Source organism: Sarcophilus harrisii, chromosome 1 (assembly GCF_902635505.1).
Source record: "Sarcophilus harrisii chromosome 1, mSarHar1.11, whole genome shotgun sequence".
Lineage (NCBI taxonomy): Eukaryota > Metazoa > Chordata > Mammalia > Dasyuromorphia > Dasyuridae > Sarcophilus > Sarcophilus harrisii.
The window spans coordinates 427,939,886-427,959,904 of record NC_045426.1 but is presented as its reverse complement, the minus strand read 5'-3'; the positions used below and the strand labels follow the sequence as shown (position 1 = coordinate 427,959,904).

The 20,019-nt window shown below is 33.5% G+C and overlaps 1 protein-coding gene across 4 annotated transcripts in view; it reads left to right on the top strand.

The window, feature by feature from the left end:
* Positions 1-20,019, top strand: part of PIGN (phosphatidylinositol glycan anchor biosynthesis class N) — a 194,825-nt gene that overhangs the window by 38,029 nt on the left and 136,777 nt on the right. For 3 of the 4 annotated variants that reach the window (XR_004230913.1, XM_031946172.1, XM_031946173.1), the window contains one exon: positions 12,389-12,495. The exons of the other annotated variant lie outside the window; for it this stretch is intronic. Coding sequence is in view for 2 of the 3 variants with exons in the window: in XM_031946172.1 (XP_031802032.1) it covers positions 12,389-12,495 (107 nt within the window). In the remaining variant the exon portion in view is untranslated. The remainder of the gene's footprint in view (positions 1-12,388; positions 12,496-20,019) is intronic. 4 annotated transcript variants of the gene reach the window in all.

The window sequence follows — 20,019 nt, the reverse complement described above, 5'->3', positions numbered from 1 at the left end:
GTACCAGATAGTTTTGCTATTTTCTGCCTTAAATATAGCTTGAAGTTTAGTATTGAGCCTTCTTCATTTATATCTTCCCTGTTAATTCTAATGATCCAGTCTTTAATACTTATAATTGTCTTGTGTTCTTACAATTTTTCTGAAGAGGGAAAAGTTGTAGTTCAGCCTTTGTTTTCCAAGAGAATCCATGAAATTGCAGAGTGATGTCTTGGTTTGCACATGAATTCGATTTAAGTGAGGTAGAGCAGCACAAAATCATCAACCTCATTTTCTCTTCTGGAATCAGAAGAAGTATTTTAAGTTGAATTAAACTAAAAGAAGTCAAATAATTAAAACCTAAATATTACTGTATTTGCAAAAAATTGAAAATTTTGTTTTTTTAGATTTATCAGACTTGAGAGTTAAACAAATTCTGGCCTAGTAGAATCTTGCTTTCTCTTCTCCTTTCCTAGAGGTGAGATGGAGGATTAGCTCGCAGCTTGTTTATTAGGTTTTCCTACTCTCTACCAATCAGAATGTGGAGATATCCCCCTATTATAAGTTGGGGAAAAGGCCAATATGCAGAGCAACTTTACTGCTAGGTTTTCTATTTTTCATAAGTAAAGTATAATAATCTTTAATATGTTACAATTACCACCCATGGTCACAGCATTTGACCTCCTTAAGATCACCAGGCCAAATCTACCTCTTTTCATGGGACATTACTTTGGATGAAGCTCTCTCCAGAAAGCTGCTCTTTATAGAGTCTTGTATAGAGCTTGTGAATTATGGGTTCACTTAAGACCTGTTTCCAATGGAACCTAGTGCTATCGCTCAACAGTAGCTGAATTTCTTGTTATTTTTTATTCCAAGGTTTTATTTTCTCCTATCACCAGGCCAATCTGTCCGTCTCTCAAATAACTTATACTTAATACCTGGAATATTTCTATATTTCCTCTTATAAAAGAAACATGGCATAGTTGTTGGCTAAACTAGGTTAGGCAGATCTGGGTTCAAGTCCTGCTGTTGATACTTATTAGCTATTATTAGTGAAGTTTCTTCGCCTTTTTCAAGCAAGTTTCCTCATCTATAAAATGAGTATAATAATAGTACCTACCATATAGGGTTCTTGTGAGGATCATTTAATTTAATGCTTTGTAAAGTGCCTCACAAATCCATTAAGAATTTGACCAAGCATGGAGTCTCAAACTCAATAGATGAGTAGTCAAAGCACATGATTCATGGAAAGGTAAGAAGAAATCAATTTATATAGAACTTTAAAGGGTTAAAAGATTCATTCTCTCTTCCTGGAGAGATTAGGGAGCCCCTGGAATTGATTGCATAGGAGGATTGGCATATATTTGTGCTTTAGGAAGTTGAACTGGAATTGAAGAGACTTGAAACAGAAAGACCAACTAGCTATTTGTTACAATAGTCCATGTATAAGATGCTGAGGGTCTATGGGATTAGTGGCAGTGTCAGAGGAGAAAAGAAGGTATGTATAAGTGAGAGATGTTACAAAAAGTGTAAATGAAAGGACCTGGAAACTGATTAGATATGAAGGAGGAATGAAAGAGAATGAAAAGTTAAGAATTATATCTACATTGTTAGTTTATCTAGGTTGCTTGAAGAATGATATAGGACAGAAAGAAATAGGGAAGTTTAGGAAGAGAGGTAAGTTTTTTGAGGAAATATAATTCAGTTTTGGATCTGTTGAATTTAAAGTATGTATGGGTCAACTAGTTGGAAATAGAGATAAGTTGGACATAAGGGTCTGGAGGTTAGGAAAAAGAGGTTAGAGTTTGAGAAATACATCTGAGAATTCTCTTTCAAAGAGATAATAGTAGAATCAGTAGGAGATGTTAAGATCAATAAGTGACATAGTTTGGAAAAAGAAAGGAAGAAAACCCTGGACAGAACTTAGGGACACCCACAATTAACAATTGTGACCTGGATGGAGATCCAGCAGAGGAGAGTGAGAGGATGCCATCAGATGAGTAGGAGAACCAAGAGAGAGCAGTGCCAAGATAGAAGATAGAAGAGGCTGTAGAAGGTCAAGAAAAATGAAGATTAAGAAAAAGTCATTGGATTTGGCAATTAAGCGATACATTTTAAGTAGTTTCATTTGAATGATGAGGTCAGAAATGAGATTATAGAGAGTTAAGAAGAGAGTAAGAGGAAAGGAAGTAGAAACACCGATTGCTGGCAAGCTTCTCAGTTTATCCAGAAAAGGGAGAAAAGACATAGAATGATAACTGGTAGGGATTAATCAACCAAAGGAAGGGTTTTTTGAGCATGGCTGTAGAGTATAGGCTATCTCCTTGGAGGGCCTCGGGGCCAGGCAGTGAAGTGAGAGGCAGGCAAGCAAAATCCTGGATTCGGGAGTCCGGAGTCACCAACTTCTCTCCTCCTTGTCCTGCCGTCAAGTGTCTCTGGCCCCTTTCCCTCCATCCTCCAATCCTTGCCTATGATTATCTTAACACCAAACATTCAGCAAGCACCAATGATAAGAGCCATTTATCCAAATATATGCTAATAGAGTCATTGTCTCACATCAAATAGGTATAGCTTTAAGTGCTCTGTTGTCTGATTCAAGCATAGCTTTATGGAGTTTCAGCCTTCTACAGACAGGGGAGACATGGACATAATTATAGGCAGTAAGGAAACAATTAGTTACAAAAAAAGATTGAAAATAAATGAGAAAGTGAGGGTGACAGGAAGGGAAGACAGAATAGAATGGCAATCTGTGTACACACAGGGTTTGTCTTATTAAAGATAAGAACCATTTTTTCATGCAGAACAGATGAAATAGGAGAAAGTGAGAAAAAAACACCTTAGAGAAGGAAGGGAGAAGAGGGAGTTCTCAAAGAATGATTGAAAGTTTTTAAAAGAAGAATTGCAAACTTTCAATAGTCTTATGAAATGGTGTTTTGTTACTAATTTTAAAATATTACAAATTAAAATATCTTTAACATTTTATGCTATATTTTATGTTACATTACATAAAAATTTGAATATTCTATTGGAGGGGAAATTGTAAAACAGACATCCAGATACTCTTAGTGTAGCTGTGAATTGGTGCAACCTTTCTAAAAATCATTCAATAAAATCATATTTTAATCATTCAATAAAAGTCACAAAATTGTACAGCAAGCCTGGACTTATACTCCCAGGATTCCACAACAGAAAGATTGCATACACACTACAATATTTATATCAGCACTTTTATGGTATAAAAAAACAGAGGAGAAAAAGTATGTGTACATTGATGGGTAATGGTTGTACACACTGTGATAAATAAATGCATTGGAAATTCTGTAAGGCCGTGAAGAATGTGATGACTTAGAGAACATTGGAAGACTTACAGAAATTAATGTAGGACCAGGTAGACAATGTATACAACAATGGGAATGAAAGCATTATTATATCTCTGATGTAATGATTCAACTCAGTTCTGAAGAATTGATCATTAAACATTCCTTCTCAGTACAGAGTGAAATGTGGTATATTCTATCATTCATAGTCACTATGTTTGTTGGTTTTGTTGCCATGTTTGTTTGTTTGTTTGTTTTATTGCACAGGTAGGCTGTGATTGGTCTAAAGAAAGCAACAATAAAACATTTTCATTGTTTATTCAAGCAAACATTTTTTGGCTCTGGGCATTAGTAAGTCAACATTTTATTTAAATTGCTGCTTTTTCCATCATTCCTTTAATTATTCAAATTCTTAGGAGACACTAGTCCCTATATTATTGCTTTCCTTAGAGGGGAAACCCTAGGCTTTTGAGCAATCCCTTAAAAGGTATAAACCTCAGTACTGACAGAAGGGGCTTCCACAGTGGAAAATTTGTCAGACAACAAAGGTTTGAGTCCTGGCTCTTCTTATTACTTGGCAAGTCACTAAAAAACACTTGGGTCTTAATTTCTTCAACTGCAAAATGAAAGTGCTGAAATCCTCTTCAGTTTCAAAATATAACTACCTATGATAAGATGCGACTATATGACTTGACCCTGAAAAATGTCTACATCACTAAAATTGAGTGATGCCTATACAATGCAACAAATAGCTAGGGTTTAAAAAATTATTCTTTGTATATAATTAATATAACTAGGATATACTTTTAATTTTTAGAAACATAAGATGTTACATTCAGTTATTCTTCTACTATTAACACATCTTTTCTGTTAAAAATATTAGAAAATAGATACATTGTTAGGTATATAATCTTATAAAGTTTATGTTCAGGTTTTAAATATAAATATTTTAGGTATGTTGGAAATTATATTTCTCTGGAATGCTACTTTGCTATAATGAATAATGAATTTTCTTTTCATGCCTAATATGGACTTAACTTTCCCAGCTTTCTGAAACACAGTTGAGCTTGTCATTAATGGTTACATTTTTTTCTTCCACAAGATATGAAAAAAAATGCATTAAGCTATGAAGATCTCTTACTCTTTAATAAATATTCTTTTATATTCTAAGTAAATCAAAGATTGTTTCCATCACAGCCATTACTTGAGTTCTTAAAGTTTAGAATTATAGATGGACTTTTAAAAGACTCTGCAAAGTGTATGAAGATAAAATTTCATAGAGCATGTAGTACAGGAAAATAGCAGAGCATACATTTTGTAGTATTTGTTATTATAAGCAGTTTCTGATTATTAACATAGTTTATCTATCTCATAACATCTAGCATAATAAAACCTGTGTGGTTATTAACCCAAATGTAAAAGGTAATGTAAAATAATCATAAGTAAATTTAGAGGACCCTTGTATAGTTATGGGTAGGGGGAAAGTTCTTGACCAAATGTGGAGCAGTTGTTTATGAAAGATAAGAGAGAGATTTTTGATTGCATAGAATTGAAAAAATTCCTCCCACCCAGTTAATAAAGTTAGAATTATGAGAGAAGTAGTTTGCTGGGAAAATATCTTTGCAGCAAATTTCTTTCATTAAAGGTCTGATATTCAAGTCACATAGTGAAGTAATAGAAATATAACAAAGAATAAGGTATTCCCTAATAGATAAATGATCAAAAGATCTGAACAGCTTTTCGAAGAATAAAGCTAATCTTTTACCAGGCATATGAAAAGCTGTTCCAAATTACTACTAATAAGAAGAACACAAAGTAATACAGCTAAGTGGTTTAATCTTATTTCCACCAAATTCGCTAAGATTATAAAGGAAAATGACACATGTTGAGGGGAAAGTAGGAGAACAGGCAGCATTACTGGATTGGGAATTGGTCCAGCCATTCTTGAAAGCAATTTGAACCTGTAACCTAAAGTCATTAAATTGTAAATCCCTTTGACCAATAATACTATTGTTAGAAATATATATCAAAGAGGTCAAAGTCAGAGAAAATAGATATGTTTATACAGAAATACTGATAGAATCTTTTTTTTTTTTTTTTTGGCAAAGAATTGTAGGCATAGTGAATTCCCGTTGATTGGAGAATGGTATCACGTGTTATGAAATATAAATACAGTGGAATGTTACTGTGCTACAAGCAGTGTTAAAAAGGGATAAATTCAGAGAAATCTGTATGAACTGTAGCATATATGGTTTGTTGTCTTTTTCCAGATTTTCCATCTCAGAAAATTTTTTCTTTGTTACTTAGGATACTTACTTCATCATTCATTCATTCATTTATTCATTTTGAGGGATGCTAGAGGAAGGAAAAGAAAGATATCCTCCTATTTTTAAAACTTGATTTTATTTTTATACAACATAGTTATTTCCCACTTTCTTTCATTCTCGTTATTAGAGGAAACAGTAAAGCAAAAATGATTGAGAAACTACAATTGAAAGAGAAGGTAATATTTACATTCCAGTCTAACATCTCTAGAGTACTAAGAGGAGTCTGGAAACCTGTTTCATCATCTGTTTTCTAGGGCAAACTTTGGTCATTACAATTAATCAGAATTCAGCTGTCTTTTGATTTATGTTCATTTACATTATCGTAGTCATCATTTCTATTGTGCTCCTGAGGAGTCTCTCTTCCCTTTAACAATTTAAACAATTTTTTCCATATTTCTCTTAATTTCTAATATGTTTCATATGTTTTCTAATATATTTGTTTAGCCTTTGTCAAGTCTATGGGCAGCCACTCTGTTCCCTCTTTTTCTAATAATGTTACAATGAATATTTTGATACATATGAGGCCTTTATTTCTGTTACCTCCTTAGGATATCTGCCCATTAGTAGGATTTCTTGGTCAAAGGGATATGATGTCAAGAGATTTTTTTCTGTATAATTACAAACTGTTTTCCAGAAACATTGTGCTAGTAAAACATTTCCACCAGCAATGTATTCTTCTAGCACATCTCTGTGTTAATTTCTTTTTTTGCAGACTATTTTTTTCTTTGCATGTGCTAGTGCTTAAATATCACAGACTTAATTTTTCTTAGATTAATGTTAAAATAATTTTTTAAAAGGTACTTTATTGTGAAATAACAAGATTGTTCTTATTGTTAAAGCATCAGAATGTCCTCAACTTCTTAGTAGAAGCAATTGAAAGTTTATTGTGATGTGCATAGCAACACTTTCTATCCTAATAAGAACTCCACACCAGGCAAGTAGCCATTGATTGACGAATGGATGAGATAACCATGGTATATGAAAGTAATATTATTTTGCAGCAAGAATAATGAAGAAAAGGGCTTCAGAGGCATGCAAAAATTCATATGAATTGACATAGGACAAAGTATGTAGAACTAAGAGAACAATTTGCCCAGTGACAACAAAAATGTAAATGAAGAGATTGTTTAAAGGAAGTAAAGCTCAAGAATCTAAAAACTAATATTTATTCTTGGAGAACAGAGACTGAATTGTCCTTTCTTTCTCTACACAGAGAGATGGGAGGTTATCAAGATAGAATATTGTATATATTTTCAAGTATAGTGTCTGTGTTGAATATTTTTACTCACCACAAAAGAATGGGCATAATAGGGAAGTGAGGTAACAAAAGTCACCAGTAAAAGTCATTTTTCAAAAGAAATTTGTTATATTACATTATCAAATGAAATCCAGGGAGTTGGAATATCCATTTTTCTAAAAAAAATTTGCATATTCAGATAATATATAAATACATTTATTTTAAGTCTGTAATATAATGTTTATTCTGTTTTCCCCCCCACTAAACAAGACTCTGTCCATAGGGATATGTGCTTGACTTTATCAAAATCAGTAAGAGACACACTTTTGGAAGAGGCCTAGGTTTAAATAAATTCCCAATTTCTCACCCATTGCCTATTTGGATATATATATTTTAAATCCTTTTCAAATACATTAAAGTTGTAGCTTAGTGTTCTGTATCTTAATGAATCATTCTGAAAGGTAATAGATACTGATTAATTCTAAAAATTGAAAATTTCATTCTGTTTTAATTCATCTTTGTTCTGTTGAGGGTACTGGGATAATGTAATTTTGTTCTAATTTCTTTTAAGTCAGTAAATTGTAGAACATTTCTACTAGAAGCAAAACCTTTAAACGTACATTTTAAAAACAGTTATATCAATTCAGATTCATATAATTAATCTTTTCATGGCAATGAAACATTTGGACATTTATTTCCCTGTAAGCTCAAAGTTTGTGGCAATTCACATAGGCAGAGGTATGATATTTGGTAAGCACTAACTGTGGAACATTGACTTATGCACCAACAAACCCTGATGTTTTCTAAATTGTGTTATGCAACTGGAGTAACCAACAAATCAAGAAAATTGTATGGCAAAAATGTGACAGGAACATTTTCCCCTTTAGAAACTATTTTGCAGAAATAATGAAGCCAGCCTATTTTAAAGGCCTGAAGCATTAGGAGTTCAAGAAGATGACATAATTTTATTACATTTTTCCTTTCACTTCCAATTCAGAACTCCCCAGATAGCTAAAATTTCAGTTGCCATTATTTCTTTCTCATGTACGTAAAATATGTTAATATGTAATTATTAATTCAGACACAGAATCTTCTCCTGAGAGCCAGTATTATGAATTTGAAATTTTTTTTCCCCAAAAACTTTCCCTAATTTTTCCTTTATTTTTATTGAGCCTGATAATTGTATGTGAAATTTCTTTAGAAATCTTTTCCTTATTTTAATTTATGGAAACTAATAGGATATGACTGGACTGGAATTGAAAATTTGTCATTTTATCATTCAATTGACATGTTTTCCTCGTTTCTTTTTAAGAATCAATGCCTTTTTTCACATGAGACATTTCTCAATATATTCTTCTTCTACCTACTTAGCCTTCATTTGATATAAAGGAAAACGGTTAAGCAAATGACCAATAAAGAATATTTTTCTCAAATGTTCTGTGTCTCATCATAAAAGTATAGTTTTCTAAATCTGTATTTATCATTTTATGATATAATAATCTTCTATTAATTCATATGTTGTAATTTGTTCATCAATTCCTCATTGGATAGGCCTTCACTTTGTATCTAGTTTTTAGAGTTTTTGCTGACAGAAGAAATTAAGCTATGAATATTTTATTATAATCAGGATATTTCTTTTTCATCATTTAACTCTTTGGGTTATATATGTGTTACTTGTTAACCAACATTACTTGGTTAAAGGTTAGAAACAGTTTAGTGACTGCTCTTACATAGTTCAGAATTGTTTCCAGAAAGGTTGCACAGGGGTGGAGCCAAGATGGCAGAGTGTAAATAGGACTTTACTTGAGCTCCTCCTGGCTTCCTTCAGAATCAATACTAGATCAAGCCTCTGAATGGATTTTAGAATGACAGAACCCACAAATATTTGGAGTGTAACAATTTTCCAGCATAAGCTATCTGGGAAGGACTTCAGGAAAGGTTGGTCTTCTTGAGCAGGGGGAAACATGGCCCAGCTCAGAAATGTATTGGGAAGGCCTAGGACAGAGAGGTCCCATGCAAAGAATTGTATGGGAGACTTTTAGCCAAAATACAGCTGGTTCAGAAGACTACTGGATCAATAGACTACCTGTGAGACCTCCAATGCAATTGCACAAGGCAAATAGTAAGCCCTTGAACCTTAGCAAAACAAGTGGAATGGCCAGGCCCACCCAATTCAGTGGGAAAGCCTTTAGCAATATTGGTCCCAGGGCAGTGAGAAGCCCCTGTTGCCCTATAGAGGAAGCTTGGGACAATCTCCACTGTGCCCTCAGAACAGACCTCAACCTTTAAAACTGAGCAGAAAAGCAAAAAGAGCTCTGACTATAAATAGCTACTTTGGAGACAGAGAATAACAGAACTAAAACCCTGAGGACACTAAAAGTAAAATGCCCTCCAGATGAAGCCTGAAAGAGAGATATGTACTAGTCTCCAACTCAAAAGGCTCTCTTGGAAGATTAAAAAAGATTCTTAAAAGAGAGTTAGAAGAAAAACTGGGAAAGAAAAAAGAGGCTTTACAGGAGAGTTTGGAAAAAGAAACATAGAAATTGGTTGAAGAAAACTACTACTTAAAATATGAATTTGATGAAATGGAAAAAATATATTGAAGAAAACAGTTTCTTAAAAAAATAATTTGGTAAAATGGAAAAAGAGAACAACTCCTTAATAAATATAATTGGTGAAATAGGAAAAAAGTCCAGTGAACAAAACAACTCATTTAAAAGTACAATTGGCCAAATGGGCAAAAGAGGGTAAAAAAACTAACTAAAGAAAGTAATTCAGGATGATTGCACCTGTTCAGAATTATGCCAAGAGTATATTGGAATTTCTCTTAAGCTCTCAAAAGCTAACTTTTATAAGTTTGGTAGATATACTGTGAAACTTCCAAATAGTCTTCATTTATATTTATTTTATTTCTAGTGATTTGGAGCATTTTTTCATAAGGTTATTTGTTCATGTCTTTTCCCCTTTTATATATTGGGAAATGTCTCTTAAAAGTCATATATTTATATTAATTCCTAATATATCTTAGATATATAGGCTATATTTGACACCAAGTTTTCCCCCATAATTTAGTTCCTATTTCTTTCCTAGTATTTTGGTTTCATTCTTTCAAAAGTGTTTCAATTTATATAATTGAAATTATCTTTTATCTAATGCTTTTCTCTTACTCTCTTATTCAGTTTTTCTTTCTTTTAAAATATTTATTTAAAACTAAATACAAAATAAAAAAAACAAAATAGAAAAAGAAAGAAAAGGACAATAAAAACCCAAAACATTGTCATGTGCCTAGCAGAACATCAGGGAAGATTCAAAATATGTAATAATGAATTTCTATTTCAAGGGAGCATATATAATAATAGAAGAGATTATATTCATAACTGTCCTTTTTTTTTTTTTTTTTTTTGCTCCCTTGTAGTTTTGTTCTCTGCTGCACATTTTTTTACTTTATTCTTTTTTACCCTTTCATCCCTCCAGCTCCTCTGTTGTGATATGGCCGCCACCTGCCAGTGGCTGCTGGAGGTCTCATTCAGACCTATAAAATGGATCTTTTCATGTGAGAGGATGATAATGATACAAGGAGACTGTGAGGGAGTTGCTGTTCTCCGACCTCTCTCCTTTTCCCTCTGCCTCCAATTTATTTACATCTGTGTCAGCAAAGGCTGCTTTGCAACTCCTTCAAGTGTTAAAGATTCACAGCTGTGGAGTCTCTCGGAGAATTGACCTGCCCCTTCACTTAGGCATGGTCCTTAGCAATTCCCCGTTTTTTGTTTTATGGATATTTTCCCCCCAGAGTATGGTCAGTAAGTTTGTGCATTTGCTGTTATCTGAGTCAGCACACTGAGGAATGCAAACAGCACTATCACCTGTAGATGGTTATAGGGTGAAATCTATAGCAGGTATTGACCTTGTGAGATGTCATGGAGGCAAACTTTCAAACAGAGAAAAGGACTGTAGTCCTCTCATCAGGCTTCTGGCTCAGCCCTTTGAGGTGTTGGCCCATTTAATTACCCCATACTGAGTCTTTTCTCCCTCACCAGTTACCAAATAAACTTTCTTGGGAGGATCCTATCCATGAACAACTCTTAGGTGCTGCTGCTTCTTGTAATTCTTGTGCTTCCTATGGCCCACATTCAGGCACCATATGTTGTCATATGGGAGCCACCTGCCAGTGGCTGCTGGAGGTCTAACTCAGACCTGTAGAATAGATCTCTTCATGTGAGAGGATGATGATGATGATGATGATGATACAAGAAGACTGAAAGGCAGTTGATGTTCTCTGACCTCTCTCCTCTTCCCTCTGCCTCCAATTTATTTCATTCCAAATCCACAAGGAACATCTGTGTCAGCAAAGGCTGCTTTGCAACTCCTTCATATGTTATGATTTACAGCTGTGGAGGCTCTTGGAGAATTGACCTGCCCCTTCACTTAGGCATGTAGCAAGCAGGCTACAGTTGAACACGGGTATATTTACATTCATTCATGTACATATACAGCCCACATAGACATATAGCTATATATATATATATATATATATATATACACATACATACACATTTACACATCTGTAAACATGTATCTAAAACCATATTATGTTATTCCATTTAATTCCCCCTTCTAACCATGTTTGAAAATTCTTTCTATTCTCATAAAAAAAAATTTTAACAATGTCGCCTTATATATTTAAAGTACTTATCCCTTTAGAATAGGAATCAAAAAAATACTCATAGAATTGTGCTTTTAATATTTATAGCAAGAAAAATTATTAGACTGATTAAAAACCCACACAATGATTAAATGTAAATTTATATTTTTATCCCTTAATTGTAATGAGAATTATCTGGTGTTTATTATTTGTAATCAGAAATCATATGATCTAGATTTGGAAGATTAGCTAGAGATTAGTTAATCTCTTAGTTAATCTAACCCTTTATTATAATCTAGCCCTTTCTTTTTATAGATGATGAAACTGAGATTTTTGTCACACTATAACTGTTACAGGCAAAGGTGAAACTAGAAATATTGATTCATAGCCCTTCTGCACTAATGATCAAACTCAAATAGAGATGAATCCCTGCTAATCCTATGTTGACTTGAAAGACCACAAATTTACATTATTTATGTTGTATTTATTTATTTATTTGTTTTCTTAAACATTTCCCAAATATATTTTAATCTGGTTGGCCACACTGGGTAGTGTTGCAGTGAGTTTGACATTTCTTCACACTATTAGTTTGCCTCTCAATTCTTTTCTATTAATAACAATTGTAAAAATAGAAACAGAATTATAAAAATTCACAAAATGCATAGGTAATAGAGCTAAAATACTTAAAACTTTCTTCTGTTTTTAGGTATTTTAAGAACCAAATTCACATAGTAAGTTTTACATGTAAAAAATCCCAAAGAGCATAATTATCTTCAGATTCATACTAATTTTATATAGTGAAGCCCCAGAAGTAGTTTTAGGGCCCATATAATTGTGTTTTAGTATAGATTTTATGAATTTTAAAAAATTACATAACTGTTTCCTTCAGGTGCAAGTGGAGACCACATTTATATCCATTGTTATACAGCTGAAAAAGAGGACTTTGGTGCACAAGATGCAGCACGTCTTGATACCTGGGTTTTTGATCAGGTTAAGGTGAATATAATTTTATGTTATTAACTTTTGCATATAGTACAATATTAGGGTGAGCTAATATTTGTAGTTCAGTGTATTGTTGTCTGGTCTGTATCTAAGCATGAATACTATGTTGATTTAGTTTCTTTTTTTTTTACAATGAATAAATCAGAATGAATTTGAATTTCATATTTTAGAAAATATTTTAGAAATAATATTTAATTTTGGGAGAAAAAAGCAATGTTACTTCCCTTCATTCACTTTCTTCTTTTGAATAAGTCTTCTATTTTTGTTATTCTATAATTTTTTAGTCTCCTCTATCTCTTTTCCAGATTAGTTTTCTGATGTTTCATTTTCTCTTCTATTTTTCATTATTTTAATTTTATTTTATAATTTCTCTGTGTCTTAAAACATCTTTTCCCACTTATAATTTTCAAGGAATTATTTTCTTCCTTAAGTTTTTGGTTCTCTATTTCAAGTTGGTGATTTTCCTTTCATAATTTTCTTGATTTTCTTGAATTGCTCTTTTTTCCCCAAATTTTTCCTTAATCTCTCTTATTTGATTTTAAAGTCCTCTTTAAGTTCTCCTAAGAAATCTTCATTTCATGTTTCTCATTGAAGGAGTGGCTTTTTTAGCTCCATTATCTTCTTCTGAATTTGAACCCTGATCTTTATCCTTGTAATAGCTATCTATGGTTGGGTTCTTTCTCCTTTGCTTGTCCAATTTTATTTATTTATCTTTGCTTTATTTTATTTTTAGCAGCTAGTAGTGTGACCAAGTTCTAGTCTTGAGGTATGGAGAATAATGCCTCATCCTTCTGAGATTTGTCCTAGAGTACAACCTTGGGCTCTGCCCTTCACCACTAGGCCTGGCTAGAGTCCCTAGTTGTGCTGCCCCATATAATATTCTACTCTCTGTGGTACCTTCATTCCTTCTAGTGATTGCCCACTACAGTTGTCTTCTTTTCCTTGGAACTGAAACCACAGTCACCAGGGTCCCCACCTGTTACTGCATGCACCAGGTAGGAGCTAGTTCCTTCTTCCCCACAGTGGCAATCCAACCCATGATGCAGTGGATCAACACAGCTGGGCTTGGTGTCCCTCAACACTGGAAGGTCCTTCAGTCTTCTCCTATTTAGCCATCCCTGTCCATGAGATGAAAGTTTCTAAGGCTGAGGTTGCCTCCCAACCCCACTTGTCCCCACAGCCTTGTTATTTTGACCTGAAGGCATTTGCAGTTCACTCAGGTGAAACCTTTATCCCTGGAGGCCAGGCCTTTCCTTAGGGTCTCCTTAGATTGTCTTAGGAGAACAACTGCTTTACCCTAACTTTTATTTACTTTCACTACTCTATATTTTCTTTGAGACAATGTTCTTCTTCTGTGGACAGTTCAAAGTTTCTGACTATTCACCCATCTTCCCAGAATCCTCTGAGGAAAAAAATATCTAAGTTCTCTTTGCAAAAGTTCTTTTTATAGTCATGAATGACTTTCATGAGTCCCCAAAATCAAAAAAGCTTACAACTTCTTTCTAGCCTTTTATACACAAAAAGTTTGGATGAATAAACAAATCAAATGATCATGATAGATGCCTATGATTTTTGCACACTGAAGAGCTGTTTCAGATTACTAAGTAGTACTAACATTTGTCACAGTGTGTAGGAAGAATAGAGGATGAGGAAACTCTTATTCTGTGTTATAAATTCAGATTTGTTGTTTTCTCCATCCTTTCTATCAGTGTTTCTCGTTTTTTCAAAACAATTAAATATCTTTATTCCCTAGCAAGAGCAATGATGAGTTATGCTTCAATTCTTCTGTTTACTCTTCTAGGTCCCTTGTGCTCAAAATTTTGTAACCATTTTTAATATTCCTTTCCCTCTTCCTATTCACTATATATATTAAAATCATTTGCTAACTCCTGATGATTGTGGACATTTGCTTGAACTTGATTTTTTATTAGTGGTAATTGATTTGCTTACATTTAGTTTTTTTCCTCTTGTCAGTCTCTTGTATTTGTTCCTATTTTCTCCTTACTCTGCTCACTGTGATCTTTCTAGTTCATTCCTTCATTTCCTGCTATTGGAACTATTATTAGAGCTTATTTGCCTTCAGTTTATCTCCTCTGTTTATTAAACATTATACTTAATTGCCAAATTAATCTTCCAATGCTCACACAATGCCTGGGACAGAGTAAGTATTTAATAAATGCTTCTTGACTTGACTTGTCTTTACTCTCAGATGCACAAGTCTGATAATATCACAAAATAACAACAACAACAATAAAAAACAACTTTTAGCAGTTCATTATTTTGTTCCAGTCACTTTATTCTGAATTTCAAAGGTCTTCATGATATGACTAAGAATTTCAGAGTGTCTTAGGTAGAAGACACTACAGAGACCGCTTAGTACAAACCACATCTGGCAACATCTTTTCTACAATATAGCCAATAGGTAGTTCTTCACATTTTATTTTGATGCCACTTTCCAATTTTATCTCGTTATATTTTTCTTTGGACAAATTAGCATACTTATTCCTTTCTAAATGTGTTGTGCCAGAAAAATCATATCGAAAGGGGAAACAAAAACCCATGAGAAATTAAAAAACAACAAAAACACTCCACTCCTCCCTCCCCAAAGTGAAAATACTATGCTTTGATCCACATTTAGTCTCCTCTCTGATGTGGATGGCTTTTTCCATCACAATCCCATTGGAATTGCCTTGAATTACCTCATTGTTGAAAAAAGACAAGTACATCAGAGTTGATCACAAAATCTTGTTGTTGCTGTATACAATGTTCTCATGGTTCTAGTCATTTTGCTTAGCATCAGTTCATATAAATTTTTCCAGGTTTTTCTGAAATTAGCCTGCTTATCATTTCTTATAAAATAATGTTCTATTCATATACCGTAACTTATTCAATTATTCCCCAATTGATAGACATTCATTCACTTTCCAGTTCCTTACCACTACAAACATTTTGCACATGTGCAATCTTTCCTCTTTTTTATTATTTCTTTGGAATATAGATCTAATTGAGACAGTGCTGGATCAAAGGGTATGTTAGATACCCCTTTGGGCATAGTTCCAAATTGCTCTCCAGAATGGTTGGATCAGTTTATAACTCCACTAACAATGCAGTAGTGTTCCAGTTTTCCAACATTTATCATTATCTTTTCCTGTCAACCTAGCCAAGTTGTTCCAATTTGCATGTCTCAAATCAATAGTGATTTAGAGCATTTTTTCCATATGGCTAGAAATGGCTTTAATTTTTTCATCTAAAAATTGTCTGTTCATATCCTTTTTGACCATTTAGCAACTGGGGAATGATTTGTATTCTTATAAATTTAAGTCAGTTTTCTGTTTTAGAAATGAAGTCTTTATTAGAAACACTGGATGTAAAAATTTTTTCCTCAGTTTTCTGTTTCCCTTCTAATCTTGGTTGCATTGATTTTGTTTGTACAAAACTTTTTTGATTTAATATAAATGAAATTATCCATTTTGTTTTTCATACTATTCTTCAGTTCTTCACTTCTTCTTGAATTTTTCCCTTCTCCAAAGATCTGATATTTAAACTTTCCCTTCCTCTTCTAATATGCTTTTATTATCACCCTTTCCATCTAAATCATGTATCCATTTCAACCTTGTCTTAGTATGGGGTGTTAAATGTTGGTCTATGCCTAATTTATAACATACTATTTTCCAGTATTCTCAGAAAATTTTGTCAAATAGTGAGGTTTTGTTTCAGAAGATGGAATCTTTGGGTTTATCAAACAGTAGATTATTATAATCACTGATTATTGTATCTTGTATACCTACCCTATTCCACTGATCCACCACTCTGTTTTTTAGCCATCACCAAATGGTTTTGATGACTGCTATCTTATAATACAATTTTAGCTCTGGTATGTCTAGGCTACTTTCCTTTGCATTCTTTTTCATTAATTCCCTTGAAGTTCTTGACCTTTTTTTCTTCCAGATGAATTTTGTTATTATTTTTTCTAGCTCTTTATAGTAATTTCTTGGCAATTTGATTAGTTTGGCACTGAACAAGTAGATTAATTTAGGTAGAATTGCTGTTTTTATTATATTAACTTAGCCTACCCATGAGCAATTGACAGTTTCCCAATTTTTTTCATCTGACTTTATTTGTGTGGAAAGTGTTTTACAATTGTGTTCATATAGTTCCTGGCTTTATCTTGGGAGGGAGGCTCTCAAATATTTATATCTATATTTATTTTATTTTTATAATTATAAATATCACTTATATTAATATATTATGTATATTATGATTGTTATAAATGTTATTTATATTAATGTATAATGTATTTATATTAGTGTTATTTTAAATATGATTTCTCTTTCTATCTCTTGCTGCTGGAATTTGTTAGTAACATAGAGAAATGCTGATGATTTGTGTAGGTTTATTTTATATCCTTCAAATTTGCTAAAGTTAATTATTTCTAGTAATTCTTTTAATTGAATTTCTAAAAATTCTCTAGGTATACCATCATATCATCTGTAAAGAATGATAATTTTTGTTTCCTCATTACATACTCTAATTCCTTCAATTTCTTTTTCTTTTCTTATTCCTTTTTTTTTTTTTTAATGGGATGCAGCCAAAACAGCTCTTCTTTTTTTTTATTATAGCTTTTTATTTACAAGATATATGCATAGGTAATTTTTCAGTATTGACAGTTGCAAAACCTTTTGTTCCAATTTTTCCCCTCCTTCCCCCCATCCCCTCCCCCAGATGGCAAGTAGACCAATACATGTTAAATGTGTTAAAATATATGTTAAATACAGTACATGTATACATGTCCATACAGTTATTTTGCTGCGAATCTGACTTTGAAATAGTGTATAATTAACCTGTGAAGGAAATAAAAAATGCAGGGGGACAAAAATAGAGGGATTGGGAATTCTATGTAGTGGGTCACACTCATTTCCCTGAGTTCCAATATATGTATACATATTTATACAGTTATCTTGTTGTATAAGAAAAATCAGATCAAGAAGGAAGAAAAAGAAAAACTGAGAAAGAAAACAAAATGCAAGCAAATAACAGAGAGAGTGAGAATGCTATGTTTTGTTCCACACTCTGTTCCCATGGTTCTCTCTCTGGGTGTAGCTGATTCTCTTCATCACTGCACAAGTGGAACTGAATTGAATCATCTCATTGTTGAAGAGAGCCACATCCATCAGAATTGATCATCATATAATCTTGTTGTTGCCATATATAATTATCTCCTGGTTCTGCTCATTTCACTTAGCATCAGTTCATGTAGATCTCTCTAAGCCTCTCTGAAATCATCCTCCTGGTCATTTCTTTTATAATAATAGTATTCCATAGCATTCGTATAACATAACTTATTTATCCGTTCTCCAATTGATGGGCATCCATTCAGTTTCCAGTTTCTTGCCACTACAAAAAGAGCTGCCACAAACATCTTTTGCACATGTGGGTCCCTTTCCCTCCTTTAAGATCTCTTTGGAATGTAAGCCTAGTAGAAACACTGCTGGATCAAAGGGTGTGCATAGTTTGATAACTTTTTGAGCATAGTTCCAAATTGCTCTCCAGAAAGTTTGGATCTGTTCACAACTCCACCAACAATGTATCAGTGTCCCAGTTTTCCCACATCCCCTCCAACATTTGTCATCATCTTTTCCTGTCATGTTAGCCAATCTGACAGGTATGTAGTGATATCTAAGACTTGTCTTAATTTGCATTTCTCTCATCAATAGTAATTTGGAGCATCTTTTCATGTGGCTATAAATAGTTTCAATTTCCTGAACCCAATTCTTATTTTTCTTGGAGGCTTTGGATGTGGAAGCTTTGACTTTGTTTTCATCTTCTGAGTGAGTGTTTTGATCTTCCTTGTCACCATAGTAACTTTCAATGGTCAGAAACTTTTTTTCTTGTCTGCTCATTTTCCTAGTCCACTCTGCTTTTAACTCTTTGTCAGAGCAGGGTTCTGTTTCCAGGGTAGAGAGTGCACTGTCCCAAGCTTCAGGGGTTTTGTGCAGTTGGTTTTTAGAGATTCTTCTAGGGACCTCACCACAAGTCCTTTTTTTTACCCTGGAACATTGAGGAGTCCCAGCCCCACTGTGATTTTAAGTTTTAATGTGCTAAAGCAATATAGTCCTTCCTCAGGACGAGTAAAGACACCTCCAATAAGCTGAGGTCTCTGGAAGCTGCTACTGCTGTCACTGCCCTCTCCTGTTTTCCCAAAGTCCTCTTACCCTACTAGGAAACCCTTTCTGCTGACCTTCCAAGTTGTATTTGGTGTCTTTGGACTGAGAGGAAACCCCAGTGTGGCTGCTGATTCAGAACTCTGTAGACCCATCCATGCTTTGCTGCCACTGGGGCTGAGGCCTAGGATTGTATGCTGAATTCCTACCTTGATGCCACAGACCTTTCCTGCTGACCTTCTAAGTTGTCTTTAGCTGAAAAATATTCTACTCCATCTTTTTCATGTGTTCTGACACTCTACAATTTTTAAAAAGTCATTATTTAAAGCAATTTGGAACTGTTTGAGGAAGAAGTTAATGTATTCCTGCCTTTGCTCTGCCATCTTGGCTCTGCCTCCCAATAATTTCTATTGTAAAATTTGGAATACTATTTTGAGTTAATTTACTCTAGCCTAGTTGTTGTTTTAATATCTTTAAGACACTGATGAGCATTGAGATATTATTGAGTCATTTTTACATGAAAATAGAATATATAATGCCTGGAAATTCTGTGGTCTTCTGGCCATCTGTTCCTAATTTAGCAGTGTTAAGTTGTGATGATAAAAATAAGCTCTGAATTTTTTCATAATAATAGCTTTTTATTTTTCAAAATACATGCAAAGATAGTTTTCAACATTCACCCTTGCAAAACCTTGTGTTCCATATTTTTCTCCCTACCTCCCTCTCCTCTAGAGAGCAAGTAATCCAATATAGATTACAATTCTTCTAAACTTATTTCCATTATCATACTATGTAAGAAAAATCAGATCAAAAGGGGAAAAATGAGAAAGAAAACAAGCAAGCAAACAACAATAACCACAAAAGATAAAAATACTATGTTGTCATCTATATTCAAGATCCATAGTCCTCATTCTGAATGCACACAGCTCTCTCCATCACAAGTCTATTGGAACTGGCCTGAGTCATTTTGCTGTTGAAAAGAACCACATCCATCAAATATGATTACATCATATAATCCTTGTTATTTCTCTTTACAATGTTCTCTTGGTTCTACTCATTTCATTTAACATCAGTTTATATAAGTCTTTCCAGGCCTCTCTGAAATCATCCTGCTGATTGTTTCTTATAGAACAGTAATATTCCATAATATTCATATTATATAGCCATTCTCCAACTGCTGAGCATCCACTCAGTTTCCATTTTCTTGCTATGGCAAAAAGGGCAGCTACAAACATTTGTGCACACATGGAGCTTTTTTCCCTTTTTTTATTATCTGTTTGAGACACTGACCTACTAGAGACACTGCTGGATCAAAGAGTATGCAAAATATGATAGCTCTTTGACCATAGTTCTAAAT